The sequence below is a fragment of the Gymnoscopelus microlampas genome (genome assembly GCF_963454915.1).
Source record: "Gymnoscopelus microlampas genome assembly, chromosome: 17".
NCBI lineage: Eukaryota > Metazoa > Chordata > Actinopteri > Myctophiformes > Myctophidae > Gymnoscopelus > Gymnoscopelus microlampas.
This window is the reverse complement of record NC_139954.1, coordinates 13778332-13799049: the sequence shown is the minus strand read 5'-3', so window position 1 is coordinate 13799049 and position 20718 is coordinate 13778332. Positions and strand designations below refer to the sequence as shown.

The following is a 20718-nucleotide window of genomic DNA, read 5'->3' as shown; positions in this document are numbered from 1 at the left end:
AGAGACAGCTGATAGACTGGCTGCAGGAGGATCGGTCGTGAACACTATACTTTAACACGAGCCCGTCGGGACCTGGCAGTGTCTGGGACAGTAGGCTAGTGGGTGGGATAGATAGAGCACTGCGGTTCCCAAACGGTGGGTCGGGACCCATGCTTGGGTCGCGAGTGAATATCCCTTTATTTTTCCTACATTTTGTTTTTAATTATTATTTCAAAACATTTTCAAAAAAAAAAAAAAAAAAAAACATTTTTTTTTATGAATAGGAACTAATTCAATGATTTTTCAAAATAATTTCATGAATAAATACAAATAAAATCAAAGAAATTCCAGAAATTAGAAAACAAAAGTTTAAGAAGTAGTGAAAATAGCCGATGTAGGCCTACTGTACAAGTTCACAACGCCTCGCAATGCCATGCTTTGTTTGTGAGCTTGTAGATCTGCTATTTTCACTAGCATGCGTCCAGCAGGGAGACATCAAATTTCTCTTTTGGGTCTTGAGCTAAAACGTTTGGGAACGTTTTTTTAATTGTTTTGTATTAATGAATGTAGGCTATTTCAATATAGTCTATTGTAGTAGACTTGATTAAAATGTCACTATTCATTAGTCATTCATTCATTATTTCATTAATATCACCCATGTTTGAATTTGGCATGTGTTATTACATGATAAAATACAAGTTGCTTAATGTGGCTATATTTAAATCCTTAGTCTCCTGAAATCCATGGGATTTAATAGATCTAATCTCATCTCACCATCTGAATCTGAATCCCAAAATGTAAACACATTAAACGACAGGGATCATCAAAGCCAAACATTTTGTCAGGTGTTCCTAATACAAGTGATTTGTTTTGTTTTTATGACATAATGCAGAAAATTAAAAACCTAATTTAGACTAAAAGTGGCGCGTATTGTTAAATGGCGTTAATTGAAAAATGTAGGCTGGATCAGAGCTGTCGGATAGCGCCCTCTAGTGTGTAAAAGCAGATCTACAGCCTCTGACATTAACAAGTTTTACTGTAACAATGCGATCACACTGTAGCCATTGATGGTCACAACAATATGGGCCGTGATTAAATTAAACGTTCTCCTTTTGGAAATGCTTTTATACTAGGTTATTACTTCTGCCTAATAACCTAGACCAGTGGTGGAAGAACTAATCAAATGTTTTACTTAAGTAAAAGTATCAATACTACAATGCAGAGATACCCTGTTAGCCTAGTCTGGTATTCAGAATTTACTTGAGTGAAAGTAAAAAGTAAAAATAGCAGATCTACAAGCTCACAAGGCAATGTGTTGTCAGCTTGTAGATCTGCTATTTTCAAATAGCAGTGGTTAATGTATGTTTTGTAATAATATTTTATATCTACAAAACTAGTAACAAAGTTTGTCCAATAATTGTAGTGGAGTAAAAGTACTATATTTGCCTCTGAGATGTAGTGGAGTAGAAGTAAAAGTATTGAAATTTGGACATAGGCCTACTCCAGTAAAGTAAGTACAGTACTTATATAGCCTACTTAGTTATCTTCCACCACTGAGTCTACCCCTTAATTAATTTCCAAGTTCCTCATAGGCCTACACATTGATTTGCAACCCCCCGCAATGATTGATTGATTGAATATTTTATTTGACAAAAATGCAAAACAGCACAAGTACAGTCAAACACTTGGTATACATTTTAGACCAAGTGTTAGTTTGACTGTAGGGCCTATTCGTTTTAGACTCAAGGATAACACCAAAAAAGTCCTTGCGGTCTTGTTTCCATTGGGGCCCTATGTTTCCATTGGGGTCCTATTGTCCTGATTCAGACATAATAATAAAAAAAAACATCAAATATGGTTTTGCTTTCTAACACCCTGTTATTTTTTTAGAGTATAGGCTGTCCCTTCATTTAAAACATAGCCTCCACCTTAATTCATTTAGGCTATCAGTCCCTATAATACACTTGATCTGTTGCAATGCTTTTACTTGACCTTCAAGTCATTTAAAAATACTTTATAATGTGTTACTTATGATTATTGTTATAAAGCATTATGATTATTTATGAGTTATAAGTAGGATATACAGTGTCATAAGCATATAAGCATTATCAGTATGTTTACAAGGCATTATAGACATGGGATGCATGGCAACTGTTACAGCATTGTCCATAAAACCCTAGTGGTTTTGGATATTTCATAAAAGCAAAGGTCAGAGCCTCAATCTGCGATTTCTGGTTGGCTGCATGTACAGTAGGAACAGCAGGAACATGTGTTTAGAATGATGATACCTAAACTTCATAATTGTACTGTCATAATTATTGTGCTAATTGTTAAGGAAACAGAGAGTGGGGGGGCTCCTTTCACATTGTTTCACGTATCACATATTGGGACTTGGCTTTAATCCCTGTATGAGCCATAACACACACATTAGTAAACTTTAATATCACTACATTAGATTATCTCTGAATATAATGTATAGGCTAAAATCAGTTTTTGACGCAGAATAGATTTCATTGGTATTAAAATGCATTCCAAAGAATTAACAATATTTAATTATAAAACAGATATTCTAAAGCAAATAATCATAAGAATGAAGTGTAAGAACAAATACAACATGCTCATACCATCATTATAGTTCATTAGTATCAAATGTAAAGTAGCGAATATATTGAACCAAGCTGGACTTTTCTAATTGCAGCATGCTTCTGGTATTTGATTAAAGACTGGCCTCTAGTGGTGAGTTATAGTTACACACTTTCCAACCATCAATAGTAATGATGTTGGACCTTTCAAATTATTCCACATTCCGGGGAAAGAAAAACAACACCAAACCAGGTCTCGGTTAACTTTACTGTATCTGGGTACATCTGGAAATACTGACACCATAAAATACAATATTCAGGCAGTTTCAGGCAACACATACTAAATGTTACTTTTCAATAAAACAAATTGTGTTAAATAAAGTTATGCATCGAACAAAACACAATACAAAGGCCCCCATTGTTAAAAAAAAAGAAGGGAAAAAATCTACATATATTATCCCAAACTATTTCAGAGAGTTCGCTGAACTCATTACTCCTTCGTCTTGCAGGCTAGAAGATAGAAATATCTCACTCCCACCACCACCTCTGTGTCTGGAGAGGTCACCCCCATGACTGACAGTAACCTGTGGAAAGACAGACATCAGTGAGTCCTTTTCTTGTTTCCTTTACAAGATCTTTGTTAAGAGTGTCTTTATGGAAACGACATTCGTTGAAAATTATTATATGAGGCATGCTGTTAGTCCAGGAGATATTTGTCAAAATATTATTATTATTATAAATTCTTTTCATTTCAGTTAATGGATATTATTTTGTATCACACAGAGCAATGCAATAAATGTACAAACGATGTAAAATCAGTGTGCATGCAGGCACATGTGTTCTGATATACCAGTGCTTTCCAAAGTGGTTCCTTGAGGGGGTTCCAGGGGGTCTGAAGAGTATAAACACTTAAAGGTGTAGTTCACCCCAAAAATTACTTATTTTCTATCAATTACACACGCCATGAAGCCTTGAATTCATGGAGATGTTTTCGTTTTTGTCGCATTCCCAAGCCAATAATTCGATGACCAGGTGGCTGCTCAGCAGGAGAATCTTTGAGTCTCCTACAGCTGACTCTTTTGAGTCTCCTACGGGATAGACTGCGCCGGTCATCGCTGGTCATCAAATAATAAATAGCTTAGGAATGCGACAAAAACAAAAAAAATCTCCATGAATTCAATGCTTCATGGAGTGTGTAATTTATGATAGAAAATAAGTACATTTTTGGGTGAAATACCTATTTTATTTTTGTCTTATATGTTTTTTTTTCGTGACAAATCTTTTTCTCGACAAATCTTTTCTTATAAGGGTCCCTGGCACACAATCTTATTTAGATTCAGGGGGTCTGCGGCCAAATACATATACATTTGGGGGGTCCTTGACATGAAACTGTATGAGAACCAGTGCTATATATAGTACAGTATAGCAAACCTCTGAGTGATGTCCTTGGACAGCCTGCAGGCCTCCTGTGGGTCTTTTCTCTGCAGAGCCTGGTAGCTGGAGAAAGATTCTATCATCTTTATATAGCTGAGCAGAGGCATGGGCCTCTTCACCCATACACACTCCTGCCTGAAAACACACACACAAACACGTGCGCATGCACACATCACAATTATAATTTAACATTTAGCTGCAATGTAGAAATACTCTGTTGTAAGTAAAAGTCCGGAATTGAAAATTTACTTGAGTAAAAGTACAAAAGTATTGGTATCAAAATGTACTTAAAGTACCAAAAGTAAAAGTACTCATTGTGCAGATGCAGAATATCATTTCAAGTTTTCAAATGTATACAAATCTTTTGAAAATCTACAATCTATAAGCTTACAATGCGTCGCATCGCGACGCATTGTACGTTTTTTGACTAAAACTAACCTTAATTATTCCTAACCAGCAGCCAAACCATGTGAAACTGAGATGAAATAAAACTGTGGCCACACATTGTATACACAAGCTTAAAGACAAGTTGTAATAGACATGCTTCCCCAATTAACAGTTTTGGGGAAGCTACTTTGAAAATCTAGTTACTTAGCTATTTTTACTCCACACAGAAAATAGTTACAACAAAGCTACTGTACCACTGTGAGAGAAGTATTTAAAGGAGCTCTGAACCCATTTTCAACCTTTCTTTATATAAGTGGTCTGCACTAATACTCATTAAAAGGTGGCTTCCGTCTACTCGCCCTGAATCTCAGAGATGGGCTGACGTAGACAGTTGAGAGAGGAGAGGCCATTGTTCTTGCATTAATACACTTTTTTTCGTAATCTTGTTTGAATTTTACAAACCTGCCTATTGATTATGTCACTGGTAGGCATGTTTCTGAGCTGTCCACAGCTGTCACCCATTTATGTTTGCAAGAATGCTCGTGATGAAAAAACTAAAACCTCACCCTTTTAAAACACAAACTCCTGGAGAGACTATAATGCAATGTTCAACAGGACAAGGCAAAAGAACGCCTTTAGATCTGTACAGAATGAATTAATGTGAATGTGTGTGAAAAAAATATTTTCACTAACCACTCCTTGTCAGAGTAAGGGAGGGAGTCATATGCCTCTCGGTAGAGCTCAATAGAGCTAGGACCAAGGTGGGGACTGCGGTATGTTCTCAGGGCATCATAAAACTGAGGAAACAACATAAAGAAACAAAGTCAGTTTGGCTCTAGAAAGATTGCCTGATGCTTAGTTCACAAAATTCACATTTTGCTTCTCAGAAAAGTTAAAAAGTATGTTTATTCTTTACTGGATGATACATTTACAGTTATTGTGGTCTTTATGGCGTCCAATAATTTTTCTTACTTGGTTGTGTACAATAATTGTACTGGAACGCTTCAATAAGTATGTCATGTAGCCTTACACCTCTGTAGTTGAGTATACTTTAACACTCATCATCGTTTAATTTGTTAGTACTATGTAAAAATAATGTATTTAATTCAACGATGCAGAAATGCTCATTCATGCCTTCGTCAGCTCCCTCCAACTTGTCTCAAGCTAGAACAAGAAAATACGACCATATTTATTTCTTTTTCTCAAGGCACAGGTCACCCGTTGCGCTCAGAATTTATTTTAAAATGGTATTGTTTGCTTTTAAATCACTGAACGACCTTGCCCCTTACATTCCTGAACGTCACACCCCTTACTTCACAACCCCTCCCTGTAATCTTAGATCTGCAGACAATCTGTTGCTCTCGGTCCCCTGGGCAAGGCAGGCCTGTAACAGAAGGCAGTAGAGCATTTCTGTAAGGGCTCCACATTTGTGGAATAAACTTCCCCTGAAAATCTGACACGCTATTTTATTGTATTGTACCTCTTTGCAGACTTGGTTGAGTTCGGTTGAGCAGCAGTCTGGGTAACTCAGCTCCATATCCATGGTGTAGTTGAGCAGAGCCATGCAGCCGCCAGGCTTCAGGATCCGGTGGGCTTCTTGGAGGAAACGTGGCCGGTCAAACCAATGGAAGGCAGACATTGCTGTCACTAGATCCACAGAGCTGTCACCCAACGGCAGGTCCTCAGCTACACACTGTCTGAAAGGTCAGAGGTCAGTATGGTGCAAACCATTAAGAAAAAAATCAAAGTTTTGCACACATATTTTGGGGGGCATTTTTAACCGCAAGTCTAAAGCCGGAAAATAGCAGATCTACAAGCTCACAACGTGTCGCAGCGCGACACGTTGTGAGCTTGTAGATCGGCTATTTTTCGGTGTTTGACATCGCCGCACAACTAAGTATAAAATAGGGAAAAATCTAACCCCAACTCCCTAAAACTAACCTCTGGAAGGTCTAATCCTGAACCTAACCCCAACCTGAATCTTTTTCTAATCGTAAACGTATCTCTAAAAATCTTTTTTCAAACATAAAATAACAATTTATCTTGTGAGGACCAAGGAAATGGTCCTCACAACGTCTATTTCTCATTCTACTATACGCGTCACAAGTATAGTAATACACACACACGCACGCACGCGTACACGCACACACACACGCTCACAAACAGCCAAGCAATCAAGATCTGTCCATCTCATACAGTATTACTATTAACAGTACAGTTCATTGTGTATGTAGGACAGCATGTTCAAGTTTCATCAGACCAGAACAGAAGAGGCTCATTGTGATTGTTGTCACACAGAGTCAGTAATGTAGGTTACCCAGTTCTGAACAAAAGAATTGGTGCTTATGTTCTGGTGATGTGTGGATTTGGATGTCACAAATCGACACATGCTTTAATGGCAATGTTTCAAAGTACTATAAGAAAAACTGGTCACTGAGCCTGTTGCTGCGTTCGTTATCATTTTCCCTGCATTCTAAATTGATTCACTTGTGTGGTAAAGTGCATTGTCTGTGGTATTTTGCCCTTATTGAGGAAGAAATGAGAGTCCAGGCATTCTTTCTCCTCGTGTGTGTGTGTGTGTGTGTGTGTGTGTGTGTGTGTGTGTGTGTGTGTGTGTGTGTGTGTGTGTGTGTGTGTGTGTGTGTGTAATCTACTTTGTGTCTTCTACCGGATACATTAGCTGGTAGGAGACGGGAATCAAATTATTAGCTTAGGAATGCGACAAATAACAAAAATAATCCATGGATTCAAGGCTTCATAGGGTGTGCAATTGATAGAAAATAAGTCATTTTTTGGGTGAACTCCTCCTTTAAGACAGCGGCCAATGTTTTCAGCTCTGAAAGGCAGGAAACAGTAGGTTCACGTGTGTGTGTGTGTGTGTGTGTGTGTGTGTGTGTGTGTGTGTGTGTGTGTGTGTGTGTGTGTGTGTGTGTGTGTGTGTGTGTGTGTGTGTGTGTGTGTGTGTGTGTGTGTGTGTGTGTGTGTGTGTGTGTGTGTGTGTGTGTGTGTGTGTGTGTGTGTGCTCTTCTGTGCATGAGTTGTGTGTAGGAGCCAGTTCTTTATATTCAATTTTTATTTTGCATTTATTCATTGGCCTTTTATTGTGGTGTGTGGCTACTAATGCTCAACCCCCGGCAGGTCTCCCTTATAAGGAAAGGTGCGTCATGCTAGGGGCGTGGTAGACTGAATAAGCACACAGTCTTTAGACCTTGTTTGCGTGTGGGAGATTTATTTCACCTATAATTTTATTCTACTGCAAGTTTAGTTTTCTTTTCATGTTCGCATCTCTGTTTAATTTGAAACCTAACCAAACCTGGAGTGGACATTCTATTCTTCAACCTGCAACAAGCATTTATTATTTCAGTCTGTCCAAGAGTGACTTACACAAGTGGAAAAAGCTGTGTTTCAACAAAAGGATATGTGGTCACTACTGTGTGTGTGTGTGTGTGTGTGTGTGTGTGTGTGTGTGTGTGTGTGTGTGTGTGTGTGTGTGTGTGTGTGTGTGTGTGTGTGTGTGTGTGTGTGTGTGTGTGTGTGTGTGTGTGTGTGTGTGTGTATGCGTGTGTATGTGCCAGTGATGTGGTGTATATTAGACGGACGGAGATCCTAGAGGTCAGCTAAGGTCAGGTGCCATCTGGCCAGCATCCTGTGAGCTGGACATCTAGTGTTATTGCAATCTACTCCGTAATGTGAGCTGTGCCACTCAGTATCAAAGCTTATGCCTTGTCTCTCCTAACCAGTAGAATGTATCATTCCAGGCAACATTGGTAATATGCACGGTTGCATTATTATGATGCATTGTAATATGGGTGCTGGTATGTTGGTGTATAATTGTATATGATATGATATGTATTATGTGTGGATGCATATGTATAAGTACAGGAAGTCTGTGTTGCTCAAACCACTGCTTCTAGCTGGCTTCCAGACTCCTGTGTGGCATTCGGTGTGGGATGGGTGTTTTGAGGCCTGTTCTTTTGTGTGTGTTAAAATCAGGCTCTCTAAGTCCATATATGGGTTTATTAATATACTGCACTTGTTTTTGGAATCAGAATATGGAAAGATGTTGGTTGTCTATTGTGATTGTGATTGTCTTTTCTTTCTTTTTTATTGAAATTGTAAACAATGTTTACAGTTCTGCAATTCTGCAAAAACATATTATAGGCTTCATAGGTTTTTGCAGAATGTGAATAGTGACTACGATGATTACCCTATATACACAGCCAAGCCAAGATCATACACTGTCTGTAACTTGTGTTTTTGCTTGTAAATGAGCGTTGAACTTTGGAACCTTGGGTTGTATACAGTACAATAACTACCTGGCCATGATATACACTAGTAACTAGCTGGCTTTCACTTTATGCATGCTTACTTATATGTGATGTTTGGGGCGCTGGCATGCTCCAAAGCCACTTCTATCTGGGCAGGACTCACATCTGTCCCCAGCACAGATGCAAAGTGACTGGCAAGCAGTGTAGTGCCCTGCCCTGAACCACAGCCCACATCCACAGCCAGATCAAAAGTCCGACCTTTCTGAGAAAGCACAGATAAAAGAAACCCCAGTCACAATATCAAACTCTTCAATGTGAAATGATAATAATACTTTCAATGTTCTTTTCAGCAAAGTAAGGCCAATTAAATGTACAAATCCTTTTCTCTCCGTCGGTTCATTGTTTCCATCTTAACCACTAAGTAGCCAAATCAAACAAACTGCCACTGTAACTTAATGACTTAATGACTTGTTGTGGGAAATTATGAGTGGTTTCCCACAACAAACCCTTTGGATGGTGCAGAGTAGACTGGTAAGTTGAAACAGCAACATGGAGGAGCACAATGAAATAGGCTAATATAAATACATATTATATGATCAGTGTTGTGTGGTTAACACGATTGCATGAGTAACACATTGGGTAGTAATAAAGCTTTCAAACATTCATGCAGTTTGTCAATCTGCTATTTAGACTTTTATTTGATTTATAATATTCCATTTAATATTATGCCCAGGGGTCATCACCATGGCAGCTTGTGTGGACATTTTCATTAATATTTCATTTTTGCCACGGACATGCAAAATAATCAATAATCAATGTATACTAATGGACTCCTATGTGTCATAGGGCCTATTCCAATGTGCTGCACATTTTAAAACAATAGTATGTCTGCATTAACTACTGAGCCACTTAACGACCAACAAATTCAATCCTAAATATAGCTGCAAGCAGCAATGAGCGGTTTCGAGAAAACTGGCAGAGTGGCAGACTGGCAGACTGGCAGACTGTGACAGAGTGGCAGACTGGCAGACTGTGACAGAGTGGCAGACTGGCAGACTGGAAGACTGTGACAGAGTGGCAGACTGGCAGACTGGCAGACTGTGACAGACTGTGACAAACTGGCAGACTGGCAGACAGACAGACTGTGGCAGACTGGCAGACAGACAGACAGACAGACAGACAGACAGACAGACAGACAGTGACAGAGTGGCAGACTGGCAGACTGGCAGACTGTGACAGACTGGCAGACTGGCAGACTGTGACAGAGTGGCAGACTGGCAGACTGTGACAGAGTGGCAGACTGGCAGACAGACAGACTGTGACAGAGTGGCAGACTGGCAGACTGGCAGACTGACAGACAGTGACAGAGTGGCAGACTGGCAGACTGGCAGACTGTGACAGAGTGGCAGACTGGCAGACAGACAGACTGTGGCAGACTGGCAGACAGACAGACAGACAGACAGACAGTGACAGAGTGGCAGACTGGCAGACTGTGACAGAGTGGCAGACTGGCAGACTGTGACAGAGTGGCAGACTGGCAGACTGGCAGACTGTGACAGAGTGGCAGACTGGCAGACTGGCAGACTGTGACAGAGTGGCAGACTGGCAGACTGTGACAGAGTGGCAGACTGGCAGACTGGCAGACTGTGACAGAGTGGCAGACTGGCAGACTGGCAGACTGTGACAGACAGACAGACAGACAGACAGACAGACAGACAGACAGACAGACAGACAGACAGACAGACAGACAGACAGACTGTGACAGAGTGGCAGAGTGGCAGACAGACAGACAGACAGACAGTGACAGAGTGGCAGACTGGCAGACTGTGACAGAGTGGCAGACTGGCAGACTGGCAGACAGACAGACAGACTGTGGCAGACTGGCAGACTGGCAGACAGACAGACAGACAGACAGTGACAGAGTGGCAGACAGACAGACTGTGACAGAGTGGCAGACTGGCAGACAGACAGACAGACAGTGACAGAGTGGCAGACTGGCAGACTGGCAGACAGACAGACAGACAGTGACAGAGTGGCAGACTGGCAGACAGACAGACTGTGACAGAGTGGCAGACTGGCAGACAGACAGACAGTGACAGAGTGGCAGACTGGCAGACAGACAGACAGTGACAGAGTGGCAGACTGGCAGACAGACAGACAGTGACAGAGTGGCAGACTGGCAGACAGACAGACAGTGACAGAGTGGCAGACTGGCAGACAGACAGACAGACAGACAGACAGTGACAGAGTGGCAGACTGGCAGACTGGCAGAGAGACAGACATTGACAGAGTGGCAGACTGGCAGACTGGCAGACAGTGACAGAGTGGCAGATTGGCAGACAGACAGTGACAGAGTGAGAGAGAGGCAGACAGACAGACAGACAGACAGACAGACAGACAGGCTACCAGGAGTATGTTTGTAACAAGATAAGAATTCCAAATAATGATCACCTCAATGCATTGTTGGGGACAGGGATCAAACCAGCGACCTATGGATTCACAGGCTGCTTCTCTTCTTATTGAACTAGAATTATAGCCTCCCTGATGGTGTCTGTTGATATCTATAGGTTTTTCAGTCCGTTATGAACCAAGCCTCTGTTTTGCTAACTACTCTAGATTACTGGTTGACAAATATTTAGCAATAAAGTTTTGTTTTGTGTTCTTGGAATGGAAAGTAGTGAAAATAGTTGATCTACAAGCTGACAATGTGTTGCTATCTGAAAAGTTGTAGATTGGCTATGTTCACAAGAAAGTATGTTGTACATAAAAAAACAACTAATCTCAAAAAAGCATTTCATGTTATTGTTTAAAAGTTGCACATGTCTGAATTAACAGGGTCATGTTTTGTACAATGCAATTTAAATGTAAACTGTAATCAGTGAGATTTGAACCAGGGACCTTCGGCACATGAGGCTCACACTATACTGGTAGAGCTATTGAATCCACAGGATCAGACAGTGAGAAAGGAGAATCTAACAAAACAAAACAAAAGGGCGAATGAAGTACGTCATGCATTAAAAATAACTACTTTCAAGTATACATTTCTCGTTATTTTTAACAGTTGCACATGCATTTATTGATACAGTCATGTTGTGTGCAATGCAATTATAAGTCTACATGAGGTGGAATTCAAACCAGCGACCCTGTGGTTTCAAGGCAGATGATTAAGCGATCAAGCTATTGAACCAACACACCTGAACCTGTGAAAAAGGGCATCAAACATTTATTTGACACAGTTTCACGCAAATTGCTCAGAAATCCTTGGTTTAAATGTTTTTCAAACTGCTCAATACATTTCGGAATGGAAACTAGTGAAAATAGTCGATCTACAAGCTCACAACGCGTTGCTATCTAAAAAGGTGTGAGATTGTAGATCAGCTATTTTCACAAGAAAGTATGTACATAAAAAACAACTACTCTCAAAAGCAATTCATGGTATTGTTTAAAAATTGCACATGTCTGAATTAACAGGGTCATGTTTTGTATAATGCAATTTAAATGTAAACTGTGACGAGTGGGCTTTGAACCGTGGACCTTTGGCACATGAGACTAACACTGTATTGATCAAGCCATTCAATCCACAGCCTTGGTCAGTGAGAAGGGAGAATCCAACAAAACAAAACAAAACAAAAGAGGGAATGAAGTACATCATACATTGAAAACAACTACTCTCAATAAGCGTTTCATTTAACAATTGCATGTTTATTCATTGATACAGTCATGTTTTGTGCAATGCAATTGAGTTGAGGTCTGCATGAGGTGAGATTTGAACCGGCGACCCTGTGGTATCAAGGCAGATGATTAAGCCATTGGGCCAACAGACCCGAACTGATGAAAAGGGAGTTCACATACATGACACACTTTCACGCAAATTGCTCAGAAATGCTGGATTCAAATGTTTTTCAAACTGCTCAAAATTGCAGACAATCTAAGGGCGGAGCTTACTGGTCAAAGTGATAGATATGTTCCTCATTGATACAGTCATGTTGTGTGCAATGCAATTATAATGAAGTCTACCTGAGGTGGGATTCAAACCAGCAACCCTGTGGTTTCAAGGCAGATGATTAAGCTATCAAGCTATTGAACCTACACACCTGAACTAGTGAAAAGGGAGTTCACACACATGACACACTTTCACGCAAATTGCTCAGAAATCCTGGATTTAAATGTTTTTCAAACTGCTCAAAATTGCAGACAATCTAAGGGCAGAGCTTACTGGTCAAAGTGATACATGTGTTCCTCATGAGTCAAGGCACATGTGTAAGCAGGTTTAACGGCTGTCGGCCAAACGAGGCATGACTTTTGCCTGTTTAAAGTTTGCATTTTCAAAAAATTGCTATAGCGCCCCCCTTTGACCAATTGGAGTAAGATTGGTTTCAGTGATACTTGGAATGACCTTCTACAATATTGCAAAGTGTCAAACAAATGCGAGTCTGCATGTATGTTTTAGGGGCAGATGAATAATTGTCATAAAACTGCAATTTTCATTGGCTTATAAAAGCTTAACGTTTTCACTTATGGAAAATCCGCTTGCTCACGTCTGTCGGCATTGGTCCAAAGTTCATGTGTATACAGTTTCGTACAGATTGCTCAATCTGTACGAAGGAAGAGTCTTTTTTACTGCTTTTCATAGAATTCGAAATGGTGGGAGATCTAAAGGTCAGAGGTCAAAAGTCAGAGTGTGAAAGTTGTTAGGCATGAGGAGACGCATGTGTGCATCGAAGTTTCATGGCTGTGGGTCAAACAGGGCATGAGTTGTACCTGTTCAAAGTTAGCATATTTCAATTGAGTGCTACAGCGCCACCCTTTGGCCAATGTTTGTGAGTTTCGGGTTTTCGCCGTTTGGCATAGCCCTCTACCATATTGCCGAATTTCATAAAAAGTGACCATGCGGTTAGGCCAGAACTGGCAAAACCGGCGGAAGAATAATGAACTCTTACAGATGTAATAAGGCTTCGAGCCTATTGGCCTCGAAACCTTAATTATTTTGGATAATAATAATTGAGTCTCATCAGTACAGACTTGCTTCAACCTCAAAAGGGCCACTTAGCTGCAAAGGTGAGTGGGCGCGTATTATACATCATATGGCTAATATAGAGGTTGCTGGCTTTTCAAAAGACAGTGTTACTTGAGGACAGAAGGAGATCAAGTTCTTCCAGCTAAACCATTTGGTTTGGTTTGGCAAGGTACGGTAGCTAGTGGATTCCATTAAGGTGATCAGGTATTCTCTGTTGATGAGGAAGTCCAAGGCATGCACAATGGAAAAAGACTCACCATACAAGCTACACTTGATTTGTTTTGATTTATTAGACATGATAATTACATGTTAAATGCTTCTCACGGAAACGTCAAGGATAAAATGCCAATGGAACACTAGAACAAGGAAACTTGAGAGACAAAAAACATACGTACATGATGAGTGATTAATGAATACATTGTTACAATAGTTTAATGTGAAGGCACCTAACTTTGATCAGACGTGAGTAGTAGGTCCTAGGCTGTGGATGAAGGGTTTCCATGGATTATGATTGTGGAGTGTTATTATAGTTGTCAATTATTGAAATCCCAAACATGGAATATACTGGGACCATGCCACATTTAATGCCTGTCTCAGGACTGCCACCTGCCAGTATACAGTGGATAACTTCCCAGTCTCCAGGTTTTCGAAAGTATAGCTATACCACTTTAACCCTGACATCCCATAAGAAAATTACTGATCTGTGATCTACAAGCTCACAACATGCTGTGATGTGTTGTGATTGATTGATTTGGATAATAATAATCCAGCTTGTAGAATCTGCTTTTTTTATTTGATAAGTGGCTTGTTATAAAATGTGTAGCGCTGTGGAATAGAGTAGACAATATGGCACATTAGGAGTCCATTATCATATATTTAGGGCTAGGCATATGTCTTGGACGACATGTTGATGACCCCTGATGCCTAGACATTTTGTGGTTAATTTGAAGGTGTTTTGAAAAGTAATAAGGTTAACGGAACTTAATATTTGTTTTATTGAAGGTAATATATGTAGTATATTACATTTTGAAAGTAATTTCCCCACAGCAAATTCTCAGTGTTAATCTATGAATTTGTAACTCCAACAGTGTAAACTGAAAATGTGTAGCTATACACTCTCCTAGTTTAATTAACAGAGGATTTTATTCGATGAACGATCCTCCGCCTCACTTAAAACGTCCCTGTGCCGCTTACCTGTTTATCCAGGAAGTCCAGCACCTGTTGAATGAGCTGATCTGATGGACAGATCCTATACTTCCAGTAGGAAGCAGCATGGTCCTTGCTTTCAAACAGACGATGAGCCATGGACGTTGAGTGCCGCTGTTGCTGGTCAGTGGCTTCGCTGTGTCGGTCTGCTCAACAGGCTCGGCAGGTTTGGAACTTTACCAAGCACACTTCTACTGATAGCTTTTTTTCAATAATCAACAATAAGCTTTTCTATAGCCTCTAGTCTGGTCCTTACACTACTAGATAAACATAATAATGTCTAGATGTAAACGCCTTATTTGTATAATGTAAAACACTCTCCTCCTTTCCAATTATGATTCAGGGGGTATACCATGAAACAGTGTGAAAGGGATTACTGTGAAAGGGATTTGCTCTCTCTTTGAGTCTCTCTCTCGCTCGCTCTCTCTCTCTCTCTCTCTCTCTCTCTCTCTCTCTCTCTCTCTCTCTCTCTCTATCTCTCTCTCTCTCTCTCTCTCTCTCTCTCTCTACACTAGCCCCAAAAAAACAGGGGCACAGCGTGCTTGTTAGAAGCAAATGAAAGATCAGCCTGGAGGGGGAGGTTATGTGGGCAGGGCCAGTGTGGCCTATTGTGTGGTTAATGAATGGAAAGCTCACTCTGATCCTGTGTTGTGAAAGTGGAGAGAATCACTTGTTTACATGTGTACAGTACTATAATAACATAACTATGCAAGCCTCTGTATAAAGCATTTTTTTTGCCCCTGCATCCTGATAAGAGCAACAATATGTTTTAACAAGCTTGATTATGAAACATGATTTCTCTCTTGGGTTCTGCAGGAAAGACCATGCATACATATGACTGCAGTGAATTGTCCAAGCAATTAGGGACACAAGAGTATTGACCTCAATCATATACAATTTATTATTCAGTTATGCAACATCTCAATTAAGGCCAACAGCAGGGGATCAACTGTACAACATTTGTAGACACAAATTTGTGCATTTTAAATGACTGTTTTTGTGAGTTCAGGATGAATAGCATACATTTTTACAAGAGCCACCAGCACACCACCACCACCACCACCACCACATAAGCACATAACTGTGAGCTAATATTATCATCCATGCGCTTCGTAGCGTAGGCATTGTTGTAGCTAACACAAGCCGAGACTTCAGACGCATCAATTTCCCATGTTGTCTTACTGGGCTGTGGGCAGTGCCTACAGGGGTGCCGATTTTCTGGTGTGTAGTTCGTTTGAGTTACATTAGAGTGGTTGGTTCACTGAAAGAAAAATACCAGCAAAATGGCTTGGCTCAGTGGGTCAACGGGTCAGTGACGGAACTTCTTTCCTATTGGTTGATGCCCGGTCAAAGTTCACCAATGTTGAACCCGAGGCTTCACATGCCACAATGGGAAGGAGTCACAGTCAGGGCAGGAATTTCACGGTGGCCTCCCTTTGGCCATGTGCCCCTTGAAAGGTTTCATGCCACCATGGTGCCCCCTGCCTGCACTGCCCATGCTGATTTCACTATTTCTCCTCTGCGCTATCTTCCTGTCAATACGGTAACGGTAGACACCAGTTGTCTGGTTGACGCTGCACATAACCAGTGGTAGGTTTGATTTCGAGAGTGGTAGGTTTGCCGTAAAACCAATCCGACTCCAATCCGGATTGAAAATCAGATTTAGGCTGGATTTAGGCTGCCATGTCTGAACCATAGACTGTAAAAAAGAACGCCCATAGACTCTACAGACCGCAAATGAAGCCTTTTTTTCATTATTCATTACAAATCCGCCATATTTCTATATCGCGTCATATTGTGTAATCAAATCAAATCTAAAGTTCGGCAAAAACCCATCCACTTGCATTGAGAGTTAATTTTTCTGACACCAGCAGGGGTAAAACAGCGAAACTATAGGCCATTCATATGATCTGTCACTTATATAAACTCAATTTCAAAGGCAGATGCTGGGCCAGTGTGAAATTCATATTACACAGACAGAAAACACTGTGAAAATAAGAGAAAAGCTACACCTGAACAGAAATATTGAGGACGGAACTAATTACGGTACAGTTACTTTTTCACATTTTGCCATAGTTTCAAGATTTAAAAGTTTCTAAAAATATATATATAATCGTTTCTTGCACGATGAAACACATGTGAACAAGCACCCAATCTACAGTATGTCAGTGTTTATCATTGTGGTTTTGATGCCAGAATGCAGAAGTACTCCATGAACAGCTTGATTTCAGTGTCTGGACATGTTACTCCCATCTCCTTCAGCAACCTGAAAAAATAATTATTATTTTATTATATATTTCTTTTACAAAAGTGCAGTCTAGCTAACGACCAACTGCAGAGATAGCTACTGTAAATGTGTACAGTATGTGTATAGTTACAAGGTTGCAAGGTGTTGCAAGCCTCGCACAGGTAGGCCTACCTACGTATGCTTAAAATATATTTTTGTTCCTCAGTGTTAATTTATCTATTTGTGAGAGCCTACAAATGTAATCCTTACGGGTACATTTTATTACATTTGGATGTTCTCTGAGTTAAATTAACCACATGAACCCTAGCATCCCTATTATAGAGAGGAAAAAGGAGCAGACCTAGTATGGTTAACTAAGCATAATAGGACTTAAGTGTTTAACACTCAGGATTTTACAGTGTATGTGCACGTGTGAGTGTGTGTTTGACCTGTCTTGAATACTGTGAGAGAGGTCATCAGCGGCCTGGTGGTCTTCCCTCCTGTAGGTTTGGAACAGGGACCAGGACTCCATAAAACCCACCAGGGCTCTCACTGAGATGGAACAGCTCACCTGGATGGACTCAATCCTTAACAAAACAATGCACACGGGCGCACACACACACACACACACACACACGCACGCACGCACGCACGCACGCACGCACGCACGCACGCACGCACGCACGCACGCACGCACGCACGCACGCACGCACGCACGCACGCACGCACGCACGCACGCACGCACGCACGCACGCACGCACGCACGCACGCACGCACGCACGCACGCACGCACGCACGCACGCACACACACACACACACACACACACACACACACACACACACACACACACACATAAATGAACAGGTGCATGATTATGGTTCCGGATAGGAAATGCACTTGAAGCGATATTCCCAGTGCACCCACCCACCCACACACACACACACACACACACACACACACACACACACACACACACACACACACACACACACACACACACACACACACCCTTCGGAAAATCGTTGCGTCCTGGATGAACACACCTTTAATGTGGTAGTTACCTCTCTTTGTCAGGGAATGGAATTGCACTGAACATCTCTTCCAGTTTATTGTCGGCTACAGTTACCCGGCTACTAGTGTATGGTGCCAGAAACTCCTTCACCTAAACAGGTGAAAAATAGATCCATAATATTTTTAATTAATGAATCATGAGTTCTTTAAATAGTATTAGTGCTATCAATTGTTAACTTATGTTAATAATCATTTGTTATATGATTTTCATTATTGATGAATTTAATGTTTTTTTAAATTTAAATTTACTGTAGAGAACATTTATGCATGTTAATGCATTAATTCACTCAATTAATCGCTGACTTACACTCATCAACTCCTCCATCCTCAAACAAGACTAATGTACTCAAACACCAAAATTACCCCACTGCTATATTCTAAGCTAATTGAGGAAGGATCAGTACATTATAGTTTAATCATCGTATGAGTTTGATTATAAATTGTACCCACATCATTGTAGATGTTAGTGAGTCTGTCTCCACAGTCTCCATAGTGGAGCCTCATAGCAGAGTCACTGAAGCCAAGCAAGGCCATGCAGCCTCGGGGCTTTAGAACCCGGCCGGCCTCAGCCAGGAACCGCTTCTGGTCAAACCAGTGGGCTGCTGAGGCCGCTGTCAGCAAATCTACAGAACTATCGGGAAATGATAGCTCCTCCGCTGTCCCCTCCCTGCAGATGGAGGCAAAAGACTCAAGAGTCAAAAACTATTCATACATATCAAGGATCTACCCAGAGACCTAAAAATTCTGATTCAGTAGTATGAGCTTGGCCCCAAAATGAAATGATAATAATTGCGTTGCTTAAAGTAATCGATAAAGTAATTGTTTTTCACTGGAATAGAGTGAGAATGACTTAGTCAGAGCGGCCGACCATAGTAATACAAGGTGGGGGTGTCTGAAAACTGAAAAGCTTCCAGTTGATGAGATCTAAGGCATTTGCCGTAGTAAAAAACAATATACTCTGTGTGGAAACACCGAAAGTAGACGACTTTGAAGGCTCTCGTAAGCAGACATTGCAGAGAGATGACTTACAAATGGACTTGTTAAACCCCTCACCAAATGTTTAAAGTTTTTGTTTTTACTTTTACAACCATATGTGGAAATACAGATCATTTTCTGTGAGGCTTAATTCCTACAGAATAGATTAATTATTTTTCGAATTATTGTAACCAACTGTGTGACAGTGCTGTATACCTGCTTCACTTACTGTAAGCGTTTCTCTGTAAGCACATTATGGATGATCTAGTATGTGGCAAACACACACACACACACAGTTTGACACTCTTGACACTGTCCTACCTGTATGTGATGTTGGGATACCCGGGCACAGCCCTGGCCTCCTCCAGTTGACATTTGCTGATGTCCAGTCCCACTACCTCCTGAAAGAAAGGCGCCAGCAGCCGAGAACTCTGACCGGTTCCACAGCCCAGGTCCACCGCTAACACATGGGGCTGTCCTTTCTTAAGATGTTGATAGCAGAGTAGCACTTGTCATAATATGAATATCATTGTGATGAACCAAATATTTCCTTTTATTATTTTGGTGTAGAACATGCGTTTTCATATAGCTGAAAACGTTTTGGACATGGGAGGCCTTTTACGTAATGAGCAATCACAAGATACAGCATGCCCTGCCTGGACCAGTGGTTCCCAATTATCTTTTCCTTGGAGCCCCCCCTTATATCTGAGACAAGCTGAGACACCCCTCAAATGCAAGATATTATTTAGCGGAACATGCCCTGGCCTATGCTCATGTCTTACTTAAAGGGATAGTTCACCCAAAACAATTACTTATTTTCTATCAATTACACACCCCATGAAGCCTTGAATTCATGGAGATTGTTTTGTTTTTGTCGCATTCCTAAGCCAATAATTTGATGACCGGCGGAAAGATGCTATTGTCTCTGGTAGAAGACTCAAAGTTGACACTTTGAGTCTCCTTCCATGAATTCAGGTCTCCATGGGGTGTGTAAACGTCATTTCTGCATGGTTCACTATAAAGCCCTTTGTGTGTGACATACCTTCTTATCCAGGTACTGTAGGATAAAGTCCTTGACCTCATCAGGAGGCACAAAGCGAAACTTCTGGTAGAGCAAAGCATGGTGCTTTCCCTCAAACAGACGATAGGTCATGGTGCTGTTCTGCTCTGTTCTGTTCCTTCCTTGGTTGTTTTTTCCAGTCCTGTTTATTTATATTTTCTCTTCCTTGTTCTGGCAGGTTCTCTTTTGCTCTGAACTTTTATATTATGTAACTTATCTTGCACTGCTGCTGTTGTCCCTCTTCTGCCACCTGTTGGCTTCCAGTCTGTCTATCGAGTGCCTTCTCCTTGTGGGGTTCAGGGTTAGGCGAGATCCAATTATGTCTCTGCAATAGTGATTTTGTCCATAATGCAGCCGGTCGGTCACTGTGCGGTAGTTGGTTCAAGAATCAATCAGTGACAGACAAGCAGGTAGTCTACTCAATATTCTCTCTGGTTGTATAGTCGTAGTGTCATGATCTTTTAATCATTACCTGCAATAGATAAGGAAACCAATCTGTTAGGTTGCATTC

General features: G+C 40.9%; 1 protein-coding gene across 1 annotated transcript; it reads right to left on the bottom strand.

Moving 5' to 3' along the window:
- Window positions 1-3005: 3005 nt before the first annotated feature.
- Window positions 3006-20305, bottom strand: LOC311064309 (uncharacterized protein). The gene is made up of 11 exons (XM_084084143.1): window positions 20190-20305; window positions 19469-19629; window positions 18623-18839; window positions 18163-18263; window positions 17563-17687; window positions 14862-15025; window positions 8752-8912; window positions 5863-6079; window positions 5076-5179; window positions 3993-4130; window positions 3006-3145 (listed from the first exon to the last, which is right to left on the bottom strand). The coding sequence occupies exons 1-11, from the start codon at window positions 20298-20300 to the stop codon at window positions 3052-3054; spliced, it is 1593 nt and encodes a 530-aa protein (XP_083940269.1). The 5' UTR covers window positions 20301-20305; the 3' UTR covers window positions 3006-3051.
- Window positions 20306-20718: the final 413 nt, after the last annotated feature.